Below are 22,402 nucleotides of genomic sequence, written 5' to 3' on the forward strand. Positions count from 1 at the left end.
ACACACACACACACACACACACACACACACACACACACACACACACAAATAGAAAAACCAGCTGTGGCAGCCAGCCAGAAAATAAGACAACATGGTTGGAGATAATGTACAGTCATTATCCTGAGTATTAGGGAAGTGAGCTAGAGTTTTAGACATATTATAATACAGATTATTGTCTCAGAGTGTTGCTTCCTCAATACTCAGGCGTTTGACTGCAACGCTGCCTTTTATTGTTTGCTGGAAAATATACCTCGCCCGAACCCCAAGCAGACCCAAAGTCAAGTCCAGAACCAGAGGCAAAGCTGATTTCGGGACTGAACCCGGAGCTGAAACCAGAGCCGAGGTCATAGGAGAGCCCCGAGCTCAAACCTGACCCATCAGGCCCAGAACCACTAAACCAATCCCCATCAAACATCTGAAATAGAGTGGAGAGGAGGAGAGATGGGAGGAGTGGAGCAGAGGGTGAAGAAGAAGAATGAAGAATAAAAATTTGGTGGAGGAGATGAAGGAAGAAGAAATGGAGGGTGAGAATACAGAGGGGGTGACGGGAACAGAGGTAGAGGGAGAATGAAAGACGGCCACGACACACACAAATACTGATCACTACAATATGATTTGAGAAGAAACAAACTGAAGGTGAATTTGAATTGGAGGGGAAGGTGGAGAAGAAGAACGCCGGACAATACACAGTGAAAATACAGACAGGAATACAGCAACACCCCAAGTTAAAGGTAAAGGCAACGTGTTCACATATAAATAATGTAATGGAAAAGATAACACATCTTAGCATATTTGAGAGCACAGCTTTTCTTTATGCTTCAATGGCATTTCCTTGTCTTCAGTCTGTATTTAAATTGTAATCATAACACCGCTCAGCTTCATAATAGCATGGAAGTCTCTGAGCTGGATTCTGCTCTTACATTTGGGAAAATTAGAACTATATGTGCATCCTAGTGAGTTCAATTCAACATTTGTGGCACCTGATAGAAGCTCAGAACAGAAAGACTGAAGATATTTATAGCCAACACTGTGCTGACAATACTTCGGGGCCGTTACATAGCTAATTATTTTCAATGAAGACAAACCCACCAGTCTGCAGGTCCTAAGTTTATCTGTAACAAAATTAACTGAAAGTTGAATGCTGTAGGTCTTTCATACCGGTATTCCAGCTTTGCCTGGGAGCCCGTCTCTGCCGGGGGCACCGGGTGGTCCAGCATGCCCTGGAGAGAGGCCTTCAGCTGTGTCAGATGATGACAGGGGTCCCGGGGGACCAGGAGGTCCTGGAGGCCCCGGTGGACCAGGGTGACCCTGGTGGAAATAGAATCTTGGATTATTTCCACTGTGCAAATTAAGCTCAACTCCGACTATCGATCCTCTGCTGCCCTTTTTCTTACCCCGATGAGATCAGTTTCGCTGTCCAGGTCTTCAAACCCAGAACCCAGGGCATCTGCTCCGTACTGTAACATATAAACACGCAGTCCGACACATGCTGATGACGCTACACACATTTTACTTTCACTCAGGTTGCCAACTAGGCTTAACTCTCGTCTACATTTACTACATGTCGATTTCATCTTTGAAAAATGCAGGATGATAATAGTGCATGTGATTTGATCACAAGTAAAACCATAAACGGTGACACTCACAGGTACACTGCGTGATCTGGGGGGTCCAGGAGTCCCAGGGAGGCCAGGGGGACCAGGCAGACCAACTCCTGTGTCTCCCTGTAGAGAGGGAGAGGTCTTTTACAGTGCATTTGGTGACATACTATTAAAGGGATTTTGAATGAGGAGTCTACTTGTAATAAGTTATGCAACATGTGAGCTCTACCTTATCTCCTTTAGTTCCAGCTTCTCCATCTAAACCTGGGAATCCCTGAGATCCTCCCTGACCCTGGATGGAAAAACACATTTGAGTTATTGCATGTGATATGTAAAGCATAGCAAATAAGACAGAAGAAGAGATACATTACATACTGGATCTCCTGTATCACCCTTGCTTCCCTGTGAAGAGAGAGAGAGAAAGAGAGAGAGGGGGGGGGGGATTTAGGATCAGTACTGAATCTTAAGAACTACGCCTCTATCTTGTTTGCATACACACACACACACACACCCGCTGTCCGTCTCTCCCTGACAGTCCTGGGGATCCAGGGGTTCCCGGTGGTCCTTGTGTCCCTCTTGGACCAGGCTGAGCTTGCCCGGGTAGAGGGCTGGAACCTGGGCGACCGGGTGGGCCAGGTAGGCCTCTGGATCCAGGCTGTCCACGCTCTCCCTTTGATCCATGTCTGATATGACCCTGGACATTCAATTCAAATATTATTTGCATGTGTAAAAGATCAAAGACTACAATAAAAAAAAAACGCTTTTGTGCAGAATATTTCAAATATCCCATGAGGTTTTAAAACAACATTGACAACAATATATGAAAGTTGAAAGATTGGTGAGAAGGTCCATATCTGAACTCACATCTCCTGACCTCTCCCCCGGCTCCTCCTTCTGGTGCGGCCCTGTGCACAGCATGTGACATCATCAACACGGGCCATACTGTAACTAGCCACTTGTCAAGCATGACGTGGACATGTGTGCACTGCAGCAGCAGCGAGCACAGACTGATGAATAAATGCTTTTGGTCACAATCATAGAGCCAAGCTGAAAAAGTGTATATGTTGTACTTTACATTATATTTATTGTTTATCTACACAATTTTTTCTTCTGCAACTGTTGCTGCCTCAACACATTTTCTCATCTGCTCCTATCAAACATGACTAAGTATACACAGTATATAGTCCTACAGATTCACTGAACAAGTATGCTCTCCTTTCCAGGTTTGGCCTTACTCACACATTCACATTCATTTTAATACCATAGTACAATTAGTAGCAGTACATTGGAGCTGTAATGTGCCATCCTCAAAAGGGGTTAAGAAGGAGGACAAAGTGCTACTCTTTAATCTCCCCAGCCCACGTTTGTCACGCCAGTCCTCCGATCAAACGCCTGCTTCTCTCCGCTTTGACCCAGTTGAGGCGGCTAATGATAGCATTGGAAATTATTCTTTGCATTGATGTTGACCTCAAATAACAAATTCTTACTAAAAAATATCAAATTTTCCAGAAAGTGACAGTGTGTTTCATGTACATTAGTCATCAAGGTTATTTCTGACCTCTGATCAGCATTTCTTCATTGGCCTCTGTTGGGGTCTGGTGACCGGAGTACTCATCAAGCTCCACCTCCGGAGCCTCAGTTGGCGGAGCTCTTACTGGAACGCTGTCTTCCTCCTCAGGGAAACCAAGAAGACGAGTATACTCAAGAGCCTACCCACATCAAAAATGATTCTTCCCTGCAGTGTGCACACTCTCACAGTTAGACATTGTTGTACCACATTAGTCAAGGAGCACATTCTGTACAAGTCAAACTGACAATTCTGATTTAAGTAAACTATTAGTCGGCACTGCTTGCTGATGGAGGTCTGCGGACATCTACCAAGACTGATGTATCTGGTAACAGTCATTCAGCTTCTGAAGGACTGTTTCCTTTGAAGCTTCAAAGGCAATGCTGATTATGGGATGTTTTGGGTCAGGCTGACTTCCTTGGCCGAGGGAGAATGAAAGTTGGTACCGGAACAAAGAAGAAACACACACACACACACACACACACACACACACACACACACATTCACACAAATACGGAGGAGTGATGTTTTAGGGTCCTGATGATAAGAAGTGGGGTAGTGCGTCACACACAGCAGACGCCACGACATGAGACACACACACACACACACACACACACGCACACGCACACACACACACACATCCAAACAGACTACATGCACATTTTCAATGATCAGCATATTTTGGCAACTGGCATTACTGCATTTTGCCTTTCCTGCGGCCTTTGGGTGCTTCGAGCATCTCAAGAAACCACAACTTCTACTTGCAGTTGTTGTTCAAACCTGTAGTACATTGTTTTACACTCATGTAGCGCGCAAACGTTCAAAAGATATGACGTACGTGGAAGGCATCTAGTATGTTTCCATTTGATGTAATGATGCAACCAACCAAAGGTACTTGTTCCCAGCACTTCATCCAGCCAGCTTACCTGTGCTGTGCCATGTTTTCTCTCATGTGTGTTCTTCATCATCTCCTCCTCTGTTTCTCTGTCATCCAGAGCATCATCTCCACTGGTGTATCCCGAGGCCTTTGACAAACAATGAAAATCTACATTTTTATGAAAAACAAGCTTATAGCAACAAAAAAAGAAGATCTCAACCGATGATGATGCAGTCAAACACGTTTTGCCAGTTATACACATTGTTACAAATGAAAGAATTAATGAAATAATGAGAGAAGGAAAGGACATTCAACTGAAAACATTCCATTTTGGAAAAACGTTATCAAAATACAGCTAAAGTGTACTCATTTGATCATTCAGTTAGGTAAGAGGACCAATCCCCAGCAACTAGGACTGTGGTCGAAATGTCCAGAAATGACCTCCTAACATCTATTGCTAACCATTTTTCCTTGACCTCTATGGAAAACTTTATTGGGTCAAGGAAAATTGTGATGGAGAATTCATGAGGAGTTAGGAAAAGACAACCGTGGTGTTTAGAGACTCCGTCGACACTTTCACTCACCTACGTGAGTGTGATCATGATGGCGAAACTACAACGAAGAAGGACTACAAAAGGTGCAACTAAAACATGAGCCCATGAAATCTATTCTTCTGTTGCATGCAGGCTTTATAAAGAGCTTCACTGGTGGTGTGTGAAGGAGAGAAACCAGAGCTCCTTCCTTACCGCTGCTGTTACACTTAACAATCAACACTGCTTCAGTAGAAACGGACAATTCACTTGCGCAATATTAACCAAACTGTTTAAACTCTATATTTCCTGCAATAATGTAGATTCAACCGTTCTATTATATTTAGCTTTTTAACAGTTTGATAATCTATCATAGGCCTAGCTTCTTCTTTTTTTTACTGATGCTTCTTGTTATTGACAATGTGCTATATTTACTGTACATTTTAATTCATATTCTTGTTTTTGTTTTTTATTTGTTACATGTTCGAAGTAAATCAATACATATAAAATGAAGTGGTTGTCTGTTCATATTCATCAACATGAATCCCATTAGTTCATGACTGTGTGAGTATAATTGTTAAACCTGTGTAAAATAAGCATATTCTTTGTTTTCATGGACGGTCGAGCAGTATCGTCACTTTAAATGTTGCCGCCGCAAGGAATTGCGGGGCGGCATTTTCTTGTTTCCTTTGGTAAAGGAAGGTCCAGTGTTTCCTATGCTAAAGGAGCTAAGAAAGGAAGCATTGCAGCACCTTTCCTTAGCACTTAGAGAATTCCAACAGCTTTCATCATGGTGACCACTTAAGATACTTCCGGGTCATTTCACTCAGGATCAAAAAGGACTTTTCGACTGCGGCCTCGATTTCGGTTTTCTTGTTTAGTGAAGTCCTTTGACCACTAGAGGGTGCTGTTGAATAATGTGTCTGATATTTGTACAGAATGTTAACTATCACCAGAAGAAACTCCTGTTTTTAACCCACATAGTGAGCTCCTGCGTGTCAGCCACCTCTAACCGTGTTTGTGTGTGTGTGTTCCTCACATAAGGATCATCGTCTTCACACTGCTCCTCAGCTGCTCTGGGATCATCTTTTATCACCAGCTGCTGAATGGATCCCTGGATGAAAGAGAGAGGATTAGAAAACACTGAAATATATAACTGTAATCAAAACACCGTAGCTAGATTATACAGGTATAGTAACTCAGGTAACATAACTGGGTAAAGATTGGTTAAAGCACCATAGAAACAAATATTCTGATCACATATTACTGACACAAGCTTCAAGCAGCTTGAAGAAAATGTATTTTCTGCCACAAAGTAACAACTGATCAATTTAAAAAAAAGAACTGTCATGAGGGACGTATCTCTGAGGCTAACTTGCCAACAGAGGAGCACACAACAACACACACACGATGAAGTACAGTCCACTTGTTGATATGGCAGCATGGTGGTAATAGTACTGTTACTGTAATACAGCTGGTTTATATAGCTGCATGGGAGCATGGAGAGGGAAGTTTCCAACACACAAGCACATGCTGATTAAAAAGGGCCCCATGCCTCGACATGCAGCCCAAGTCAACAAAACCAAGGACACACACACACACACACTCACACACACAGCATGACCCAGATATTTCAGACTGTATGACTGCTGCTGAGGCTGAGCACGCACATATCCTGTCGTCATGCTTCGGATAACCCGTTCAGGCTAGACTGAACAAAGCAGAATAAAGTGGGGACGTCTGCACTCACCATGGCAACAAATGTCCAGCAGCTTGTGTTTGTCTTTTGTGAGCGTCGATGAGTGGAGAACGGGCCGAAAAGCAATTCCAGTAATAATGTCAGTGTGAAGAGAGTTGTAGGAGTTGAGTCTTTGAGTTTTTAATCTCTTTGGAATGTATACAGTATTCTGTCAATCGTACTGAAACACAGCCTCATACTTGACATGGCGGCGACAGACTCCAAGGCCCGAGTCAAGCCCTTGCTTGATCTGACCACAACTAAGCCTTGTTGACATCTCGGACTTCCTCATCCTCCATCCACTTACTCCCCCCGTCTTCTCCTCCCGTCCTCCCTTCCCTTCCTTCTTCACCATCTATAGTCTTTCCTCCCTTCTTGCTTCCTCTCTCTCTCTCTCTGTCTGATCTTCTATGGCTTTATGCCATAGAAATATGCAACAGAGGCAACTTAGGAAGTTGCACTAGAAGTGGTCATGACATTGTCACCCTGTTTGGACCTTGCCGTGTCTCCCGATGTGGACGATGTCGGATACGAGTGAGCTTTGGAAAGTCGGTCATTATATCAAAATGTCCGCACTCTGGTCTGACAATGCTGATAATGTTAGAGGCACCATCAGTGGTATTACTATTACTTTGCACGTGATTGGTTCCAGTTCTTGAGTTTTAAGATGTTTTTTTCCACCCAAATTCTCAAGTAGTACATAAGTTGCAGAATCATGCTTCATTTTACAACCTATGTTGACCAGTGGAGGCATTGTAGATCGATTTTGTTGCCTAAACAGGTTCATTGACATTTGTAGGAGAATTGGTAGCAGAATGCACGGGAAATGTGGGTGATTAGGCTTATGACATTTTTGCTGCATCATCAAATCATTTCTGTTCATTACATGTACTGGTCTGGCATTTCAAAACCCACAACCCCGTACATCTGAACAAGGTAATGGTGAAAACATTCACATGTAGCTTTTTTTTAGCAGTTTCCCTTTTTTGTTTTCGGCTCTTTGCATAATGCGACAAGACACTGAAAGTACAAGGAAAATTGTATTTTGCGCAAGCATTTTATCAAAACATAATTTGTTGGTGGGAAGCTTTCAGAAGAGACGGACAGAGGGCAGACTCTGTTACATGGTAATGAGAGGCCAGAACACACACACACACACACCTCTACACACACACACACATACACACACACATGCACAAAAACAAATGTAATCCTGAGGCCAACCTCACACACTGATATTGACACAGGCAGCCGGTCTCATTCTTTCTCCTTCTCCTTGCCCTCTCTGCAGAGTAAAAGTCATTGTCCTCCAACAGACACCCACAACTACATTTAGAGGATTTCTTCACTTTACCACAAAATTGTCGAGCCCCGTGCTTCCTGCATTGGCTACGAAAACGCCTGAATTGTGCGAGAAGTTGAGTCTTTCAGGCCTCCGATGGAAAGAGGTCCTCTCGGCCTCTCCGCAGTCCATGTAGAGACGCACCTCTTCATGCTCCACCACCACCTGACAGACGCATCACATACAGTTATCTGATGTATTGTTTCCTCATGGAGTTTCTCATGGTTGTCAATAAAATTGATTTTTGTCCCTGTATTTTTGAATGTCTGTATCAGCTGAATATCTCTCTCAGATCCTAGAATTGGTCAACATGTACAGGATGTAGTCCTCACCGTGAATCGTGTCCACTGGTCGGTCATATCCGGGACACTAAAGGACGCAGCTTTGTGGCTGTGGGAGGCTTGCTCCCTGTCAGTGTAGTACAGTAGGATGCTCTGGAGGCCCCCACGCACCGGAGTGAGGGCCAAACCCAGCTCCACCATCTTCTGACGGGCGTCCGTGATGGCGAAGAGCACGCCTCCTCTCTGAGTGGTTGGGCGCACCTGGAGCGAAGGCAGAAGACATCAAAGGTCACTGAAGGGTAGTGCTTTGGCAACTTGCTCCCATTATATGAATATTACAGTCATACCATGAGGCAATATTAACACATTAATAAAACAACACCGAGAGCCACAGAAGTTCTGGGGGCATTTGGAATGGGTATCACAGAATGCATTGACAGATCTAAATGGTTAATAATAATATTTGATCATGCAAGTTAAGGAAAGACAAATAAAAATAAAATCAGAGAACAGAGAAAATATAGTTCCTTGATATGGATTCTTGCTTTATCATCAAAATTCCACAAGGTGGTGACATAACATGACATTAACTAACCATAAAGATTGTTCTTTAGCATAGAATAACAGTCATGCAGTGTATGTATGTTATTATTTATTATACTGTATGAGAGAGAGGAGGAACACAAGCCAGTGTCGGAGAGGTGCTGACCACGGTGAAAAAAGTGGGAATAAAACAAAGTCATGTTGAAACGTTGGTTAAATTATTTTTTTGCATCCGGACTTTGAGTGTGGGAATATTTTTCATCACAACCAGTATTATATGGTACAATATACAGTACTTTATGGCCTACTTAGTTCATTTTGATAGTGTCACTTGACCACTGCATTTAAAGCCATAGTGACCCCGTTAAAAAAACAGAGACAGCACAAAAAGTACGGAAGCCCTAAACGTTCATGATTAAAAAAATTTATAATAATTACATTGAGCTAATTATCTTATTATCTCGAGAAAACAATCTTTGTTATGTCGAGTAAATAAGATTATTCATTCGTTATCACGAGAAAACAAAAGGTAATTTCCTATTCAAATGTTTGGGTCAAATCATCATCCAGACGGCCCAGATGAGTTGACAGTTATGAACTCGGTGAGTTAGCGGAAAGATACACGTGTGACTATGTGCGGTTTTCAAAATAAGATGTTACCAATGGCACATACATAATACATTTATGAATATGATGTGTCCCCAAATTAATTGATGAGAAAACCCCCCAAAATTGTGAGGTAAATGACTTTAGTCTTTGATCTTTGGTTGCTGTAAACAAAATAATGAATAGTTCCTGACAATGACTGATGCATTTATCTATTTTGTTAATACCCTTGTTAACCCCTTAATTTGAAAACCAGACTTAATCACACGTGTATCCTCCCACTAGCTTCACCAAGTCCCTCTCTGTCAGCTTGAACACATTTACCACATTGATCTCATTATCTCAAGATCACAAACTTTGTGATCTCGAGATAACAACATTAATAAAAAGTTTGCGTCATGCCCATTTCGGGCTTCCGTACTTTCAACTTTTCAAACACTGTTTGTGCTGTCCCTCTGTTTCTTCCAAAGGGGGTTACCATGGCTTTAAATGCAGCGGTTAATGGACGCTATCAAATTTGAGCTAAGTATACTGTAAAGAACAGAATATTGTACTGTTCAGGACTTCCATAGGTTCAATTCTTTAGCTTTACCGTGACGATGATGGCAAAGTCTCTGTAGAAGGACCCTGGCACGAAGGTCTTGGTGACCCGGCCGATGTTGGTGTTGGGCCCGAAGTTGTAGGCTGGCTGGCCCTCATAGCCAGAGGTGAAGGAGACGGAGGGAGGAAGGGGAACACCAATCAACTCTGTCAGGTCCAGGTGACCTCCTGAGCCTCGCTCTGACGGACACAGACAATGTAAAGAAAAAAAAGAATGTGAACAGAAACAATGAAGGAGTAACAGGTAAAATCTTCTTTTGTTCTTGACCCAAACATCCACCTGACCTTACTCCTGAGATGCACAGAAGCCGTTCTAGCTGATGTCAGTTTGAACTGGCTTCTTTTTGTCTGCTACCTGTGTGTTGCTAAATTCACACAACACATTAGAGTAGAGAAGAGAGGCTACCGGAATCATCTTGACATGGCTTTGATTTGACTTGATTTGATCCGACTCTGCCCACGCCTCGCTGCTCTGCCCTGCACGGACATAATCCTCCGAAAACAGAAGTGCGCACACAATGGCCGGCAATTACAAGTATTCAGTGTGTATGTGAAGAGATGTCTTCACATTCCCCTGATTCCCCTCACCAAGGAGTCAGTCTCCCGTGGTGACTAACTCTCACCTCAGCATTCCAGCCAGGATCACCCCTGCTACATATATCTCTGTCATACACACACGCACACAAACGCACACATGCACGCACACATTTAGAAATGCATTTGTGTGCATTGCGCACACATCAAACACACATCTCGCCCACGTGAACATGCACAAACCCCAGACCAGAACAGACAGGTCAACATTTGGTGGTCTCTAATTCATCAGCCCGACCAACTGGAAGCATACCTGATTAGAGGGTTTAAGGAGTGTGTCTGTGTTAGGGCGTGCGTCTCTGTGCACCAATCAAGTGATTTACGCGTGTATTGTCACAAACAGGTGCAATCAAGATGTGCAAACCAAATACGCCCACGCACAAACACACCAAAGCCGTGGCGCCACGCCCCCGGTCCAGATGCAAAGTCATTAGCGCTCTGTAACGACTGACAATTGCTCTGAGAGAGCTCATGATACAACCAGCGTGCTGTCCGGTGGCCACTGACTGTAGAAGTTTGACTTTTCATTCCTGCACTGTGAGAGACACACATTAGAATTATAGCGGCCGACATTATTCTTAAAATCTGGTGTGAGAAGGACTTGGCAGCAGCAGCAGCAACCTGGTGAAGATTAACGGTCATGACTTGGATGGCTGCCATGTCTGCTGTGAAGAGTTCTCAAGGTCCAAAGCAGGGGGAAAAAGGGGGTCAAATATATGGGTTTGTGAGAAAGGGTCAAATCTCTCAGCACAATTTTGGGGAGAATAATCTCGTCTTGTTTTAGGCCTACCTCATGATCAAACTTTTCACATTTTGTAAAAACAAATCTACTAAGCGTTTCTCAAAACGCTGAAGCAGTAAAGTTACCTGTAGAAAAGCCATTTCTCCAGCGCAGCTGAGACATGCAAACAGGCGGAGAGGACGTGCAGGAAAAGCATATTTTTTTTGCACAGATATCATATTTTACACATATTACTGGGTGCATTCTATATTTCAAAAACACAAATATTGACAATTTGTATAATTTATTATTATTATTTTAAATTTTTGTGGCTCAAGGGGGGGCGGCGCCCTAGCGCCCTCTATTGACCAGCCGCCACTGAGTAAGAGTTAAAGTTTATAGATCTGCAAGAGGTTTTACGTGACATTACATTTTTTGAGTTTTGGCATGTTTGGCGGTGACAATCCCAATATCTGCTGCCTCTGTCGAGCGGCCATTTTCAGCCCTCAAACGCATTCAAACGTATTCAGGAAATACAACTGGGGAGGCTCGACTGTCATCACTGGCGTCCATGAATCGAGGAGGACTTCTTACTGGAACTGAACGGCACCGATGTAACGTTACTGTACAACCGTGTCATTAAACTCTTTGTAATCAAAGAAAGGAGGATGGACTTTGTCTTTAAGTGAACAAACAGCAGCTTTGGTAAGTGAACTACTTTTGTGTTTTTACATCTGCAGTAGCGTTACTACTGTGTTAATTCTTCTATCGTGTCGTTTTTATGATATAGTTAATATTATTCCCTCTGATGTGAATAATATTGGCCAAATCAAACATTCTGCCGGTCATCTGATCTCTGAGTCGTTTGTCCACACTAACTCCCTCCTCCTGAACCTAATCCTTGTCATGTTGGCCGCATGAATGCCTGATCAGCTTGTGGAGACTTACAAAACCAATATTAACAACCCCCCTATAGCGTTGCCATGTATAACCTTTTAAACCCACCTTGACCCTGTTGCGCCAAACAAAAGAACTCCCGCTGCCTGGCCCACTCTCTTTAGATTTCTTTGACTCTGACGGATTTAATGCCAAGCACATCGGGGGAACTGTGTCACATTACCGGCACACGCTACTGAAATAACGACTTCTGTTCTGATTTAGGTGACACACTGGGCCATGATAGGAGAACATTTAAAATATCAGATGGGATTGAATAAGGAACTGAACCACCGTCCCATCAGCATGAGCTACTGAACCAATGACAAGTAAACATGGTGGCTCCATGGTAAAATGCTCTGACGTCTCACGCAGTTTCCCTTAAATCATGTGTGAACACAGCAAACAACAAAGCATTATTTTCAGATATTCAACAGTAACGGTTGTTCTATTATTGGTTTGGCATTTCAAAGTGCATGTTGCTCAAATCCAGTTTGTGACAGTGTCTTGCTTCAAGGTACATTAATCAATATTTTCATATTTACAATGGATCAAATCAATAAGTTTACTGAAAAGAGGTTTTAGCGTCTTTCAACTAACTGTTTGGGTTTTAAAGACCTGCAACTTCTCTCTTTTGGTTCACTCTCATCACCCGTGTGTTAAAAGCACAGTTAAAATCACTTTTCACTACCTGCCCAGCACCAAATTGCAGACAGACACACAGTAATAGTGAACTTTGCAGAGCATTCTGCAGCTAAAGAGCACCGCTTTTCCCTCAGTACTTGGCACGGACCTAAAAGAAGAGTGGATTTACATTCGTCAGGTGGACAAACACACAACTCCACATCAATGATGCATGTTGCTGGATGTGTAAATATGCTTGCTTATGAGCTAGCACTATCAACTTTATAAGGTGCTACTATGTTGGGTTTATTTGTTATTGCTGCTCTTTTGCTTCTTTTCAAACTATACTTTTTTTAAAAGCCTCTTCTCTCCAACGTCCCTGCAACACTCACCGCTCTTCCAATGTTTCAGTGCTTTGTATTGGGCCCTGGCTCTGCTGCCTCCGCCTGTGTTCTCCTCTTGATGTAACGGCCCAGGTTCTGCAGTGCTGCGGCCAAAGATTGACAACCCTGGGCTGGGGGTAGGGCTCAGCACCGACCCCTCCGTCAGAGTGCTACTACCCTCCGGAGCTTTCTCTGTCACCCCTTCATGCCTTACCACCACCCACTCTGTTGCCCCTGGGGTGGCAGAAAGGCCCGGGGAGGTGATGGATGGAGAAGAGATAGAAGGAGGAATTGAGGGAGGAGCAGAGCTGGTGCTGGTGTTAGGATTCGCCCAGAAGAGACTCCACCACTGGGCTCGTACGGGAGAGGTGAAGAGGAGAAAGAGAGCAAGAGAGAGGTGAAGGGCTCCCATCCTCTGACTATGCCTTGCATGAATGTACAAAAACGCCGATCCTGTTAACTGCAGCGGCCAAATACTACACCCATGCAAACAGGCATATAGTCTCCTGCTATGAGAGGATGCATGCAGGTAAATCTCACTAATCCAGCAGGTCCAGCGGTGGAAGAAATATTCAAGGAACAACCTTTCAGCTTGTTGCTGTCCTCTCTGTTCCTTCTCCCTTTTTGTCTCTTGTCTTCTCCCCTCGTTACGTCCTCCCTTTCTACGTCCGTCTCTGTCCTTTGCCCCGTTTTTAACTGCCTGACATCTCTCCCCCCCCCCACCCCTCCTCTCCTCTCTCCCTTTGTAATTACCGACTCCCCCTCCTCTGGCACTTCACAACACAGCAGACTTGATTTTCTCTCCCCTTTTTCTCTCAGACAGGCAGATTAGAGAGTTAGTTCATTACTCCCCCCTCCTCCTCCTCCTCCCCCCATCTGTGTGTGTGTTCTCTGGGTCAAACACTTGCGGTCTCTCGGTCTACCCCTCACGCCACATGTACAGAGTATCAAGTCTAATGAACATCGAAACACAGATTTAGGATAACCCTTCACAGGGCTGCTATTAAGTGTTTACCAGCTGATACAGCAGACATGTCAAAATGAAAGCACCTTAAAATAAACCGGATGATTCATCTAAAGGGAGCCAACATCTTAACATCTAAACCTGAATGTAGGTCTTTACTAATGATGACGCTTGAGGTGAGATAGCAAAGTACCATATTAAACCACAACCAATGGGTCCAGAGAATGTTACACAGGTATTAGCAGGGATACATCTTCATAAGGACATGAGGTAAAGTATTATTCCCTCATCTCTAATCTGACACAACTAAAAACTTGAAAGTCAGTCATTTGTCTTAAGAGTGGACTTGTGAAATGGGAATGCAATTATACTTACCATGTCCCATAAATAATTGATTAACTGCCAGAAGATTTCCCTTTTAATACTAATTATACTGATTATAAGTGAAATTGTACCCGAAGGGAGAAATCATATTGGCCCAAAATGTATTTAAAGCATACTGCCCATTCATTCATTCTTCATGGTTTTTTTTACAGCGTTATCTCTGATAAATATGTACACAGCAGAATGGGAAGAATATGGTTTATTCTTGCTCCTTGCTGTCATGTGGGATTGTGCATTTATGTTCAAACAGATCAGTATGACTGTTGCATTATATTACTTCTCCTCTTTCATGTGTTGCTGTTTCTAAGCCTCTATTCATTCATTTATTTGTATTATTTAGCTTCCATTGTCAGTTTAAAATTGAAGAGGCAACTCCTTTCTGCGTCCGCAATCGCACATTACGCACTGCATACACTGCATACACTGCATACACTGCATACACTGCATACACTGCATTTGTGCGATCATCCGACATACTTTTGTGTGAATAAACGATAATGTGTAATGCTTCGGACGCACTGAACTGTGAAAACCACGTCACTTCCTGAGAGAGCCTGTTGGAGACACATAACCATGGTAACCCGTGCCCCAATATAATAATAAAAAAACAAACATATTATGTGCAATCTTATACTTACACTTACATTGAAGCATTATTGGCGTTACAGAGCTGTCAGCCATTGTCTGTTATACACATTGGCATCACTACCGCATTTGCAGGGATCTATTCGATGGTGTAGTGTCCAGTGTGCATACTTTCACCAGACATAGTATGCAATTTTTTAACTATCAGTTCCATACTAAGGTTTTGGAGATATCAAAAATCTCCAGCGTATTAAATAGCATGTTAGTATGGGATCTCTGACATCTGAACTCTACGATCCCACTCACGACCCATGAAGAAGCATCGACAGTACATGAGAAGTGGACGTGACGGTCATTGGTTTGTGGACTACAGTTTTAGAGACTCGTGTTTGGCGCACTGAATAAGACATTTTTAGGCATCCAACATGTTACAATTAACTTTCATGATCTGAAAACAAAACTGTGAATGAGTTAAAGCTGTAAGAAGAAAACACACCAACACAACTCCCAGACGGGACAACACTGTGGTAACGACCTGTCAATCAGTAGCCACACCCTAAAACATACTCCGCTTTATGGTCTATTTGACCCTAAATGGACCATAATTTACTAAATGAACATCATGCTGTATTGAAGAAGACTTGAAACTAGAGACTGAGACCATGAGTTTATGGTTTATGATGTTTACTGAGGGAATAAATCAAGAGAGAAGTAGAGTCATGTCTCTATACAATCAGACTACTTTCTTTTTTTTTGCAACCAGAGGAGTCGCCCCCTGGTGGTCATTAGAAAGAATGCAAGTTTAAGCACTTCCACATTGGCTTCACTTTTCAGAAGCAGAGTTTGCCGCCTGCACAGATGCCAATCACTAATCACTGTGCTTTTAAGGATCGGTGACAACAACTGACAGACACTCTAAGTCTGAAAATCAATGTGATTATGGCTAAGCTGGGGTGTGATGATGTTCACCAGTCATAAGATGCATCAATAAGCCTTTATAAACAAGCAACAATGCTTGACGTCTGTAAACCAATCTCTGTTGATTGAACTCTTAAACTCTAATATTAAAGGCAGATGCATTAAAAAGCAGATAATCGCAAGTCACCTGAATGAAATTAAGATTGAAAATTGGAAAAAAAATACAAAAGGTTGGATGGAAGAATTTATAAAGTGTGGACTTTCTCTGTGCAGCAGCTGACTGATCAGGGAGCGAGGGTCAGAGGCCCCATGTTGGCGATGACAAAGGGATCCCTGTTCTGTCGTATTGTGCTTCTCTCAATGTTTGGTGAGGTCCAGGATGAGGGATGGAGTTGCTGCTGAGGATCCCTGGGTGGAGGTGTTTGTTCAGGCTGATTCGGGGCGTGGTCACACCAATGCACGGTTTGATGCGCTTGATTTTAACGCCACACTTCTTGAGGGAAAAACCCGGTGGCAAGATGCCTGAGAATAAGAGTCTCCATCCTCTTCCACTTGAAGACACCAGGGTTTATGAGTGCAAGGAGACATATGATGATGGTGACACCAGCACTACCTGCATAGGCAATGTCAGAAAGGTAGACTGAACTGTTGTTGGGATTGGGCAGGAGCGTGTTTGGTTATCAGCAAGTAGAAAAACTACATTATAGACATCAATGGAATCATTAATGTCAATAGAATTATTAACAATTGTTAATAATAACAGGGCGCCACCCTGAGATCAGGGACCAATAACCAAACTATAAATGAAGTCTCATAGTTAGTGTCCACTAACAATAGTCAAAGTACTATTCCACATTCAGAGTAACAGTGAAGGTTTAAATGTATCCAGCTATTATCACAATATACATGCACAAAGTAATCACAGAAAGCTGCTCTTTAAAGTATATAAGAGTTTATTAAATAAGTCAAATAATATCTAAACCAAACAACAACTACTATACAATTACGAGCCTACTGTCTAAAATCAACAACATCTGTGGTGAGAGAGTGTGTGTGTGTGTGTGTGTGTGTGTGTGTGAGAGAGGGAGTGTGTGTGTGTGTGGGGGGGAGGTTAGTCAAACAAAAAGGCAAAGAATAGAAGAGAAAAAGGTAACACTCAAAACAAGGCAGATCCTCACCGCCGCACTAAAATATATGAAATATATGAAACCCGACCTGGCCAGCTGCGATTCTGGTCTTTTAACTGATTACGTCACAATTACTCACCCGCGGTGACTGATCTAACACAACACCCTTACAGCAGCATGGACTACACAGTAGTTTCTTCACATCACTAATGGAACTCGGCGGTCAGTGAACATAGACAATAACACGTAACATTACAGTAAACGTAAAACAAAAGAAAACAAGGTAACAAACGCACTATAACCTATCTATACTCTCTAAAAGTATGCATCCAAGGATATCAGCAGGGGTGAGGTGGTCTCTAATGGAGCAGATAGGTTTAAGATTTAAAGAGAGGGCGAGGGAGGAGACCCCCCAGGGGGAAATGCTTGATTAGTCATGGATTAGCCAGGGATAAGGGCGTGTGGAATGGGATGGGATGAGGATGGGTTGGAGGGGGTCAGGAAGAGAACAGGAGATCACCTCTGACACTGTCAAACCAACACACCCATAGTGCATACTGAGGGCGTCTGTTCTGAATATAATAGTTAGCAAATCTGCGGGTTATATCCAAGCATGAAACATGACTTTAAAGCAGTGGCAATTCATTATTTGGCCACTTGGAGGCAGCAGAACACACCGTAAACGTAACATTAACATATTATCACCTTTTAAAGTTGTCATGGCAAGCTTGTTAGCACATAGTTAACACATCCAACAAACATGGTGCAACATTTGCATTCATTTGGAGTAAAATTTATGGCCACTTGATGAATTTATGTCGAAATTCTATCGTCTATTAGCTCTGTTTTGTTGTCCAACAACTTCTGAGGAGAATATTTGACTTTTCAAAGGCTCAATGCTCCACTATGTTCACTAGCTAGTCACTAACTTTGTCTGTCTATTGGGCAGGTAGTGTACAGATGGTTTATGAGAGTAGCGAGAGTTAAGTTAAATAAGTAAAGTTGTCACAATAATGAACTAAAAGACACTGAAACGCACCATTAAACTGCGGAGTCTGTCATAATATAAACATTTCAATAGGTAAACTCTGGAGACGGACCTTCAGATAACAGCTGTAGCAACTCGCATTCAGCCAGGCACGCAGACCTGTGTAACGGCAGCGAAAGAAAGTTTGCTGATCCAGTGGGGGGATCGGGGCCATCGGCCAATCTCCTCCTGGCGAAGTACGTTAGTATCCTCGTAGCGGGGAGGACGAAAAGGACTGTGTACCTTCAACGTGACTGACGAGCCCTCAGGGCAGCTCTACTTCTTGGTCCTGTCATGTTGGACGGAGGACAGACTGGACGCTACAGTGACTCACTATCGCCTCTCCAGGTACAAGTGGCATTACAAGACGGGACGGGCCGGGGCTAGCTGGTTAGCCTGCTCATTTCAGTAGATATCTCAGCAACACAATAAATAGATGTCTTTTTATCCTCTTCACATTCTGTTTATAGTGTTAGTACATTTTTTTAATGTTTCAAACTAAAATGACGGCCAGACATTGCACTTTTTGGACAGCTCCCTCACGTAAATGATGGTCACAAAATGCAAATAAAAATCTAAAGTAACAGTAAACCGTTAATTAAACCTTGTAATATGTTAAAATCTATAAAAAAAAAGATTAGCAACCCTAGACTAAGACCAATGGCCATATCCGAGGGTATGAATCAAATGACAGAATGCAAAAGCCGTAACTTCTGCTACGTGTCGACAAATAACAAAGAGAAAGTCGGCCCTTTTGTGTGCAGTTGTTGTTGAAAAACTGCCACATTCTGTTTTGCAGTCCCTCTTCTTTTCTATACATGGTGACCCCATTTAGGGCCTCTAGATTCCAGGAAGAGTAACCCCATCACCCTTCACCTCTCTCTCTCACTTCCTGCTCTACCTAGCAACAACCCCAAAAACAAACTTTAATTGGTTTACTGTCACGGCCAATCACACGCAGATGATATGAATTTATTTCGCAAAAATAATCACTTAAGTGGCTTCAGGAGACGCTGAATTCCTCATCATTTTTAATCAGTTGCTTGATGCCTTGGACACTGTGACATGTCACATTATTATCTGAAATACGTCCTATGGTCTGGATTAATGCTATTTATTTTAGCCCTTAAAATGGATGTTATACGTTTGGGTTCCATGCAGTTATTAGATTTTTAGCAACTTAACAGAGAAATATGATTACATATCAGCTTATTATTGTCAGTAACTTAAAAACCAGCACAACAGAGGAGGCACAATTAAGTAGACACGCAGGACCTGTAACGCTAGCACTCTGGCTCCACCTAGTGGCCACAAACAGTAATGCACATATAGACTTGAGTAAAGAATACATCAAACCAAATGGCCTCTGATTTAAACTTCGTCATGTTGGCTCAATAGAAACTACCATATTAGTCTTATGAGTTAAGTTATGAACAGGATCACTGTCTTGTATGAAAAAGTAGTTGCACCAAAATGTATTTAACTGATTAAGTATGTTACATAACATCCACTTTGAAATCGTTTCAAGTGCACACTTTACATGATGGGTAGTGTTGATGAAGAGGTACTTAGGAGTTAGGGCTGTGTTGGGCACGTAAGAGAAAACAGGTTGGGAACCACTGCCTGAAAATATTTCACCTGTTTAAAATTGTTTATAATAGTCCCAATAATTGACCCATAAAAGACATCTGTGCCACATTAAAGGGTACATCCGCAAGGAAGAAAGATAAGTGCTTCTGTAACAGCCTGACTAACCGTCCGGTTCAAAGATGCTCGTGATAGTCAAACGCTCTTACGTAAGAATTAGTTCATTCCTGTTTTTGTGTGTTTTGTGTGTCTGTTTGAGGGTGCAAGTTGGTGCCAATTAGAGCGAAAGAGGTTTTGGCTTACTGGCCAGTGATTTTGTGCCAGAACAACACAGAAACTCATTTATTGGGCGCTACAGATGCTAACGAAGTGGGGTTCTTTTAAAGTTATCTTAAGACATCGGTTACTTGTTCTGTCAACCAAGCACAAGACCATCTGTGCCACTCAAAAGGGCTTTTTGTTTTGGTTTTTTTTTCTGTTGTGTGACATTTCACTATTTCCCCCCCAGTAAGTTTGATTGACACATCCTCTTCACCAACCCTAAGGCAGGAACATGGGTGGGTGGGCTGCGGACGTCGACAGAGAGGACCTGTTCTCAGGTGACGGTAAACCACTCACACATGCACACTGTACAGCCAGGACAGCAGTCAATGAGGCCTGTGTTGCAAAGCTGCTCTGCCCATGCACCTCCCCCTCCCCTCCCCTCCCCCCTCTCTCTCTTCTGCTCCTCATACGACGTGTTTTCATTTCATATTTCTAGGCTATGTCCAGTCAGGAAATGTTGTTGACTGAGTACATTTATAAGCTCTTATAGTAAAGACCAGCCAAGTGAGAGGCTGTTCAGCCCGCTAAAAGCTAACACTGTCATCATGTGGAGTGGTGAGTCATTATACACATTAAGTCTGATTCAGCCAATAAAGCCGCTGATGTGCATCAATAACACGACCATTTAAGCCAGAACATACACCAAAACCAGAGTAAAGTCATTTATGTTAGATGAGGTATTTTTTTTAATTCAAAACTGTATTAGGAAAATACACAGAAGTGAGCATGGGTGTAGTGGACAGTGTGAAATTATAAATTATAGGAAAAACTAACTCAGTATCATATATTTTTACTACTTATCGAAGTAGTCTTAGGTAGAAAAAGTCACAGAGTGACTTTCATAAAAATGTATCTGCTTGTTTGTACCACAAAAAGTGTGGTTTGCATCGAGGTTTGTTCCCCCAACATGTACAGCTACGTCACTGAGGGGCAGCAGCACTTTCTAGCGGCGGCTCTGCACACAGTCAAGGTTCAGCGGCGATTGTGTGAGTGGGACAGAACCTCTGAAAGTCTGATTGGATCCCCTTTTGTGTTCAGGACAGCAGGTGGGAGACAAAAAGAAATGCCTGGAATGTCAGAGATGATTTTGGACGTGCACAAGCGCAGACATACTCAATGACGTGCACACACACACACACACACACTTTCTATCTCTCTCCCACAGACACACTCTTTGAACCTCTCGCTCAACCTCCAACCCCTGCAAAGACAAAGGGGACTACCTGCAGGCAAAGGGGCGGTGAGGCCTAGGAGAGCGTTTACAACCCATCAGTCTTCATCAGTTCTCCTCTGAGGAAGTGCAAACAACAGCTTGTTGGGGCCACAACACAACAGTTTGTGTGAATATAATTAATAGAACCACTAAACCCTGACTGTAGGAATAACTCCATACACACCTGTCGGTGGTGGCGGAAGTATTCAGATCATTTAGTAAAAGTACTAATACCACACTTTGAAAATACTTCATTTCAAGTAAAAGTCCTGCAGTCCTGAGTTAAGTAAAGGTATTATTAGCATTAGATACTTAAGGTATCAAAAGTAACAGTACTGACTGAGCAGTAAAATGTTCCCTCATTCAGTCAGTGTTTTACTATAAGTTCACTTCAGTGAGTGTTTACATTCCACCACTGCCCGTTGTAGCAGAAATATCAATAGAAGCAGTAATAATCATTATCATCCATGTCAGTTTTGTGACCATTTTTAGCAGTGGCTCTTGTATATATATATATATATATATATATATATATATATATATTTTATTTTTAATTTTTTTTAAATTTTGGAGTATTCCTATTAAAATCTTTTTGTGACAAGTTAATCTGAAGCATGGGAAAAGAGGGGGAGGATGTGCAGATGAAGGGAGCGACAGAGGAGGATAAAAAAAGAAGCAGGCACAGACAGGAGCTTCTTTAGGACAGAGGACAAGAGAAGAAAGGCGGTAAGATAAGTGGAAGGCAAAAGAAAACAAGAGAAAATTGGGAGTCAGAGAGGTTATCGGAGGAAGAGAGTGTGACCCCAGGGTAGGATTAACCCAAACAACTGACCTGCCCCAAACACACACGGACACACGAAAAGTCACAATGCGACAGGCCAAAAGTTTGATACGGTATGCTGGATCTCTCTCTAGACAGGATGTTGTCTTGTATTTGAGGATACAAATGTGTGCATCTCTTTTTTTGAATGTGTAATATTAGCAGTGGAGCACCAGTTTGAGTTGAAAAAAAAACCACAAATCTATCTGAGGGGAAAGTGGCACTAACAAACTCCCCTGTTTTTATTACATTTTTTTTTTGATGAAAGCCTGCATCACTAAGATTAGGATAGTTTTGGATAATGCCCGGAGCAGACCTCCAGCCAATCACATTAAAGAAGTCATGGGGCCAACACAACACAGCCTCAGATAGACACGCAGCCGACAAGTCACAGGAATGTGACTTGTAAATTCAGTTTATCTAACTGTCATTATCTTAACAGATTTTAACAGATTATCTAAATGTTGCAGAGGGGACAGTCAGACGGGGGGGGGGGGGGGGGGGGGGGGG

At 42.7% G+C, this 22,402-nt stretch overlaps 1 protein-coding gene across 5 annotated transcripts in view; it reads right to left on the reverse strand.

Annotated features, from left to right (window-relative positions):
- Window positions 1–22,402, reverse strand: part of col15a1b (collagen, type XV, alpha 1b) — a 54,750-nt gene that overhangs the window by 21,265 nt on the left and 11,083 nt on the right. For 2 of the 5 annotated variants that reach the window (XM_031854687.1, XM_031854685.1), the window contains exons 1-14: window positions 12,953–13,634; window positions 9,678–9,865; window positions 7,988–8,197; window positions 7,668–7,820; window positions 5,615–5,689; window positions 4,095–4,193; window positions 3,160–3,274; window positions 2,466–2,506; window positions 2,113–2,295; window positions 1,977–2,003; window positions 1,831–1,893; window positions 1,647–1,724; window positions 1,395–1,457; window positions 1,159–1,308 (exon numbers count right to left, since the gene is read on the reverse strand). In XM_031854687.1, coding sequence (XP_031710547.1) covers window positions 1,159–1,308; window positions 1,395–1,457; window positions 1,647–1,724; window positions 1,831–1,893; window positions 1,977–2,003; window positions 2,113–2,295; window positions 2,466–2,506; window positions 3,160–3,274; window positions 4,095–4,193; window positions 5,615–5,689; window positions 7,668–7,820; window positions 7,988–8,197; window positions 9,678–9,865; window positions 12,953–13,355 — 1,848 coding nt within the window. In that variant the 5' untranslated portion in view covers window positions 13,356–13,634. Of the gene's footprint in view, window positions 1–1,158; window positions 1,309–1,394; window positions 1,458–1,646; window positions 1,725–1,830; window positions 1,894–1,976; window positions 2,004–2,112; window positions 2,296–2,465; window positions 2,507–3,159; window positions 3,275–4,094; window positions 4,194–5,614; window positions 5,690–7,667; window positions 7,821–7,987; window positions 8,198–9,677; window positions 9,866–12,952; window positions 13,635–22,402 lie in introns of those variants that run through there. The other 3 variants (XM_031854686.1, XM_031854688.1, XM_031854689.1) reach the window with 3 other exon arrangements.

This window comes from Anarrhichthys ocellatus, unplaced genomic scaffold, assembly GCF_004355925.1.
Source record: "Anarrhichthys ocellatus isolate YVR2014 unplaced genomic scaffold, GSC_Weel_1.0 scaffold15, whole genome shotgun sequence".
In the NCBI taxonomy this organism is placed as follows: Eukaryota; Metazoa; Chordata; class Actinopteri; order Perciformes; family Anarhichadidae; genus Anarrhichthys; species Anarrhichthys ocellatus.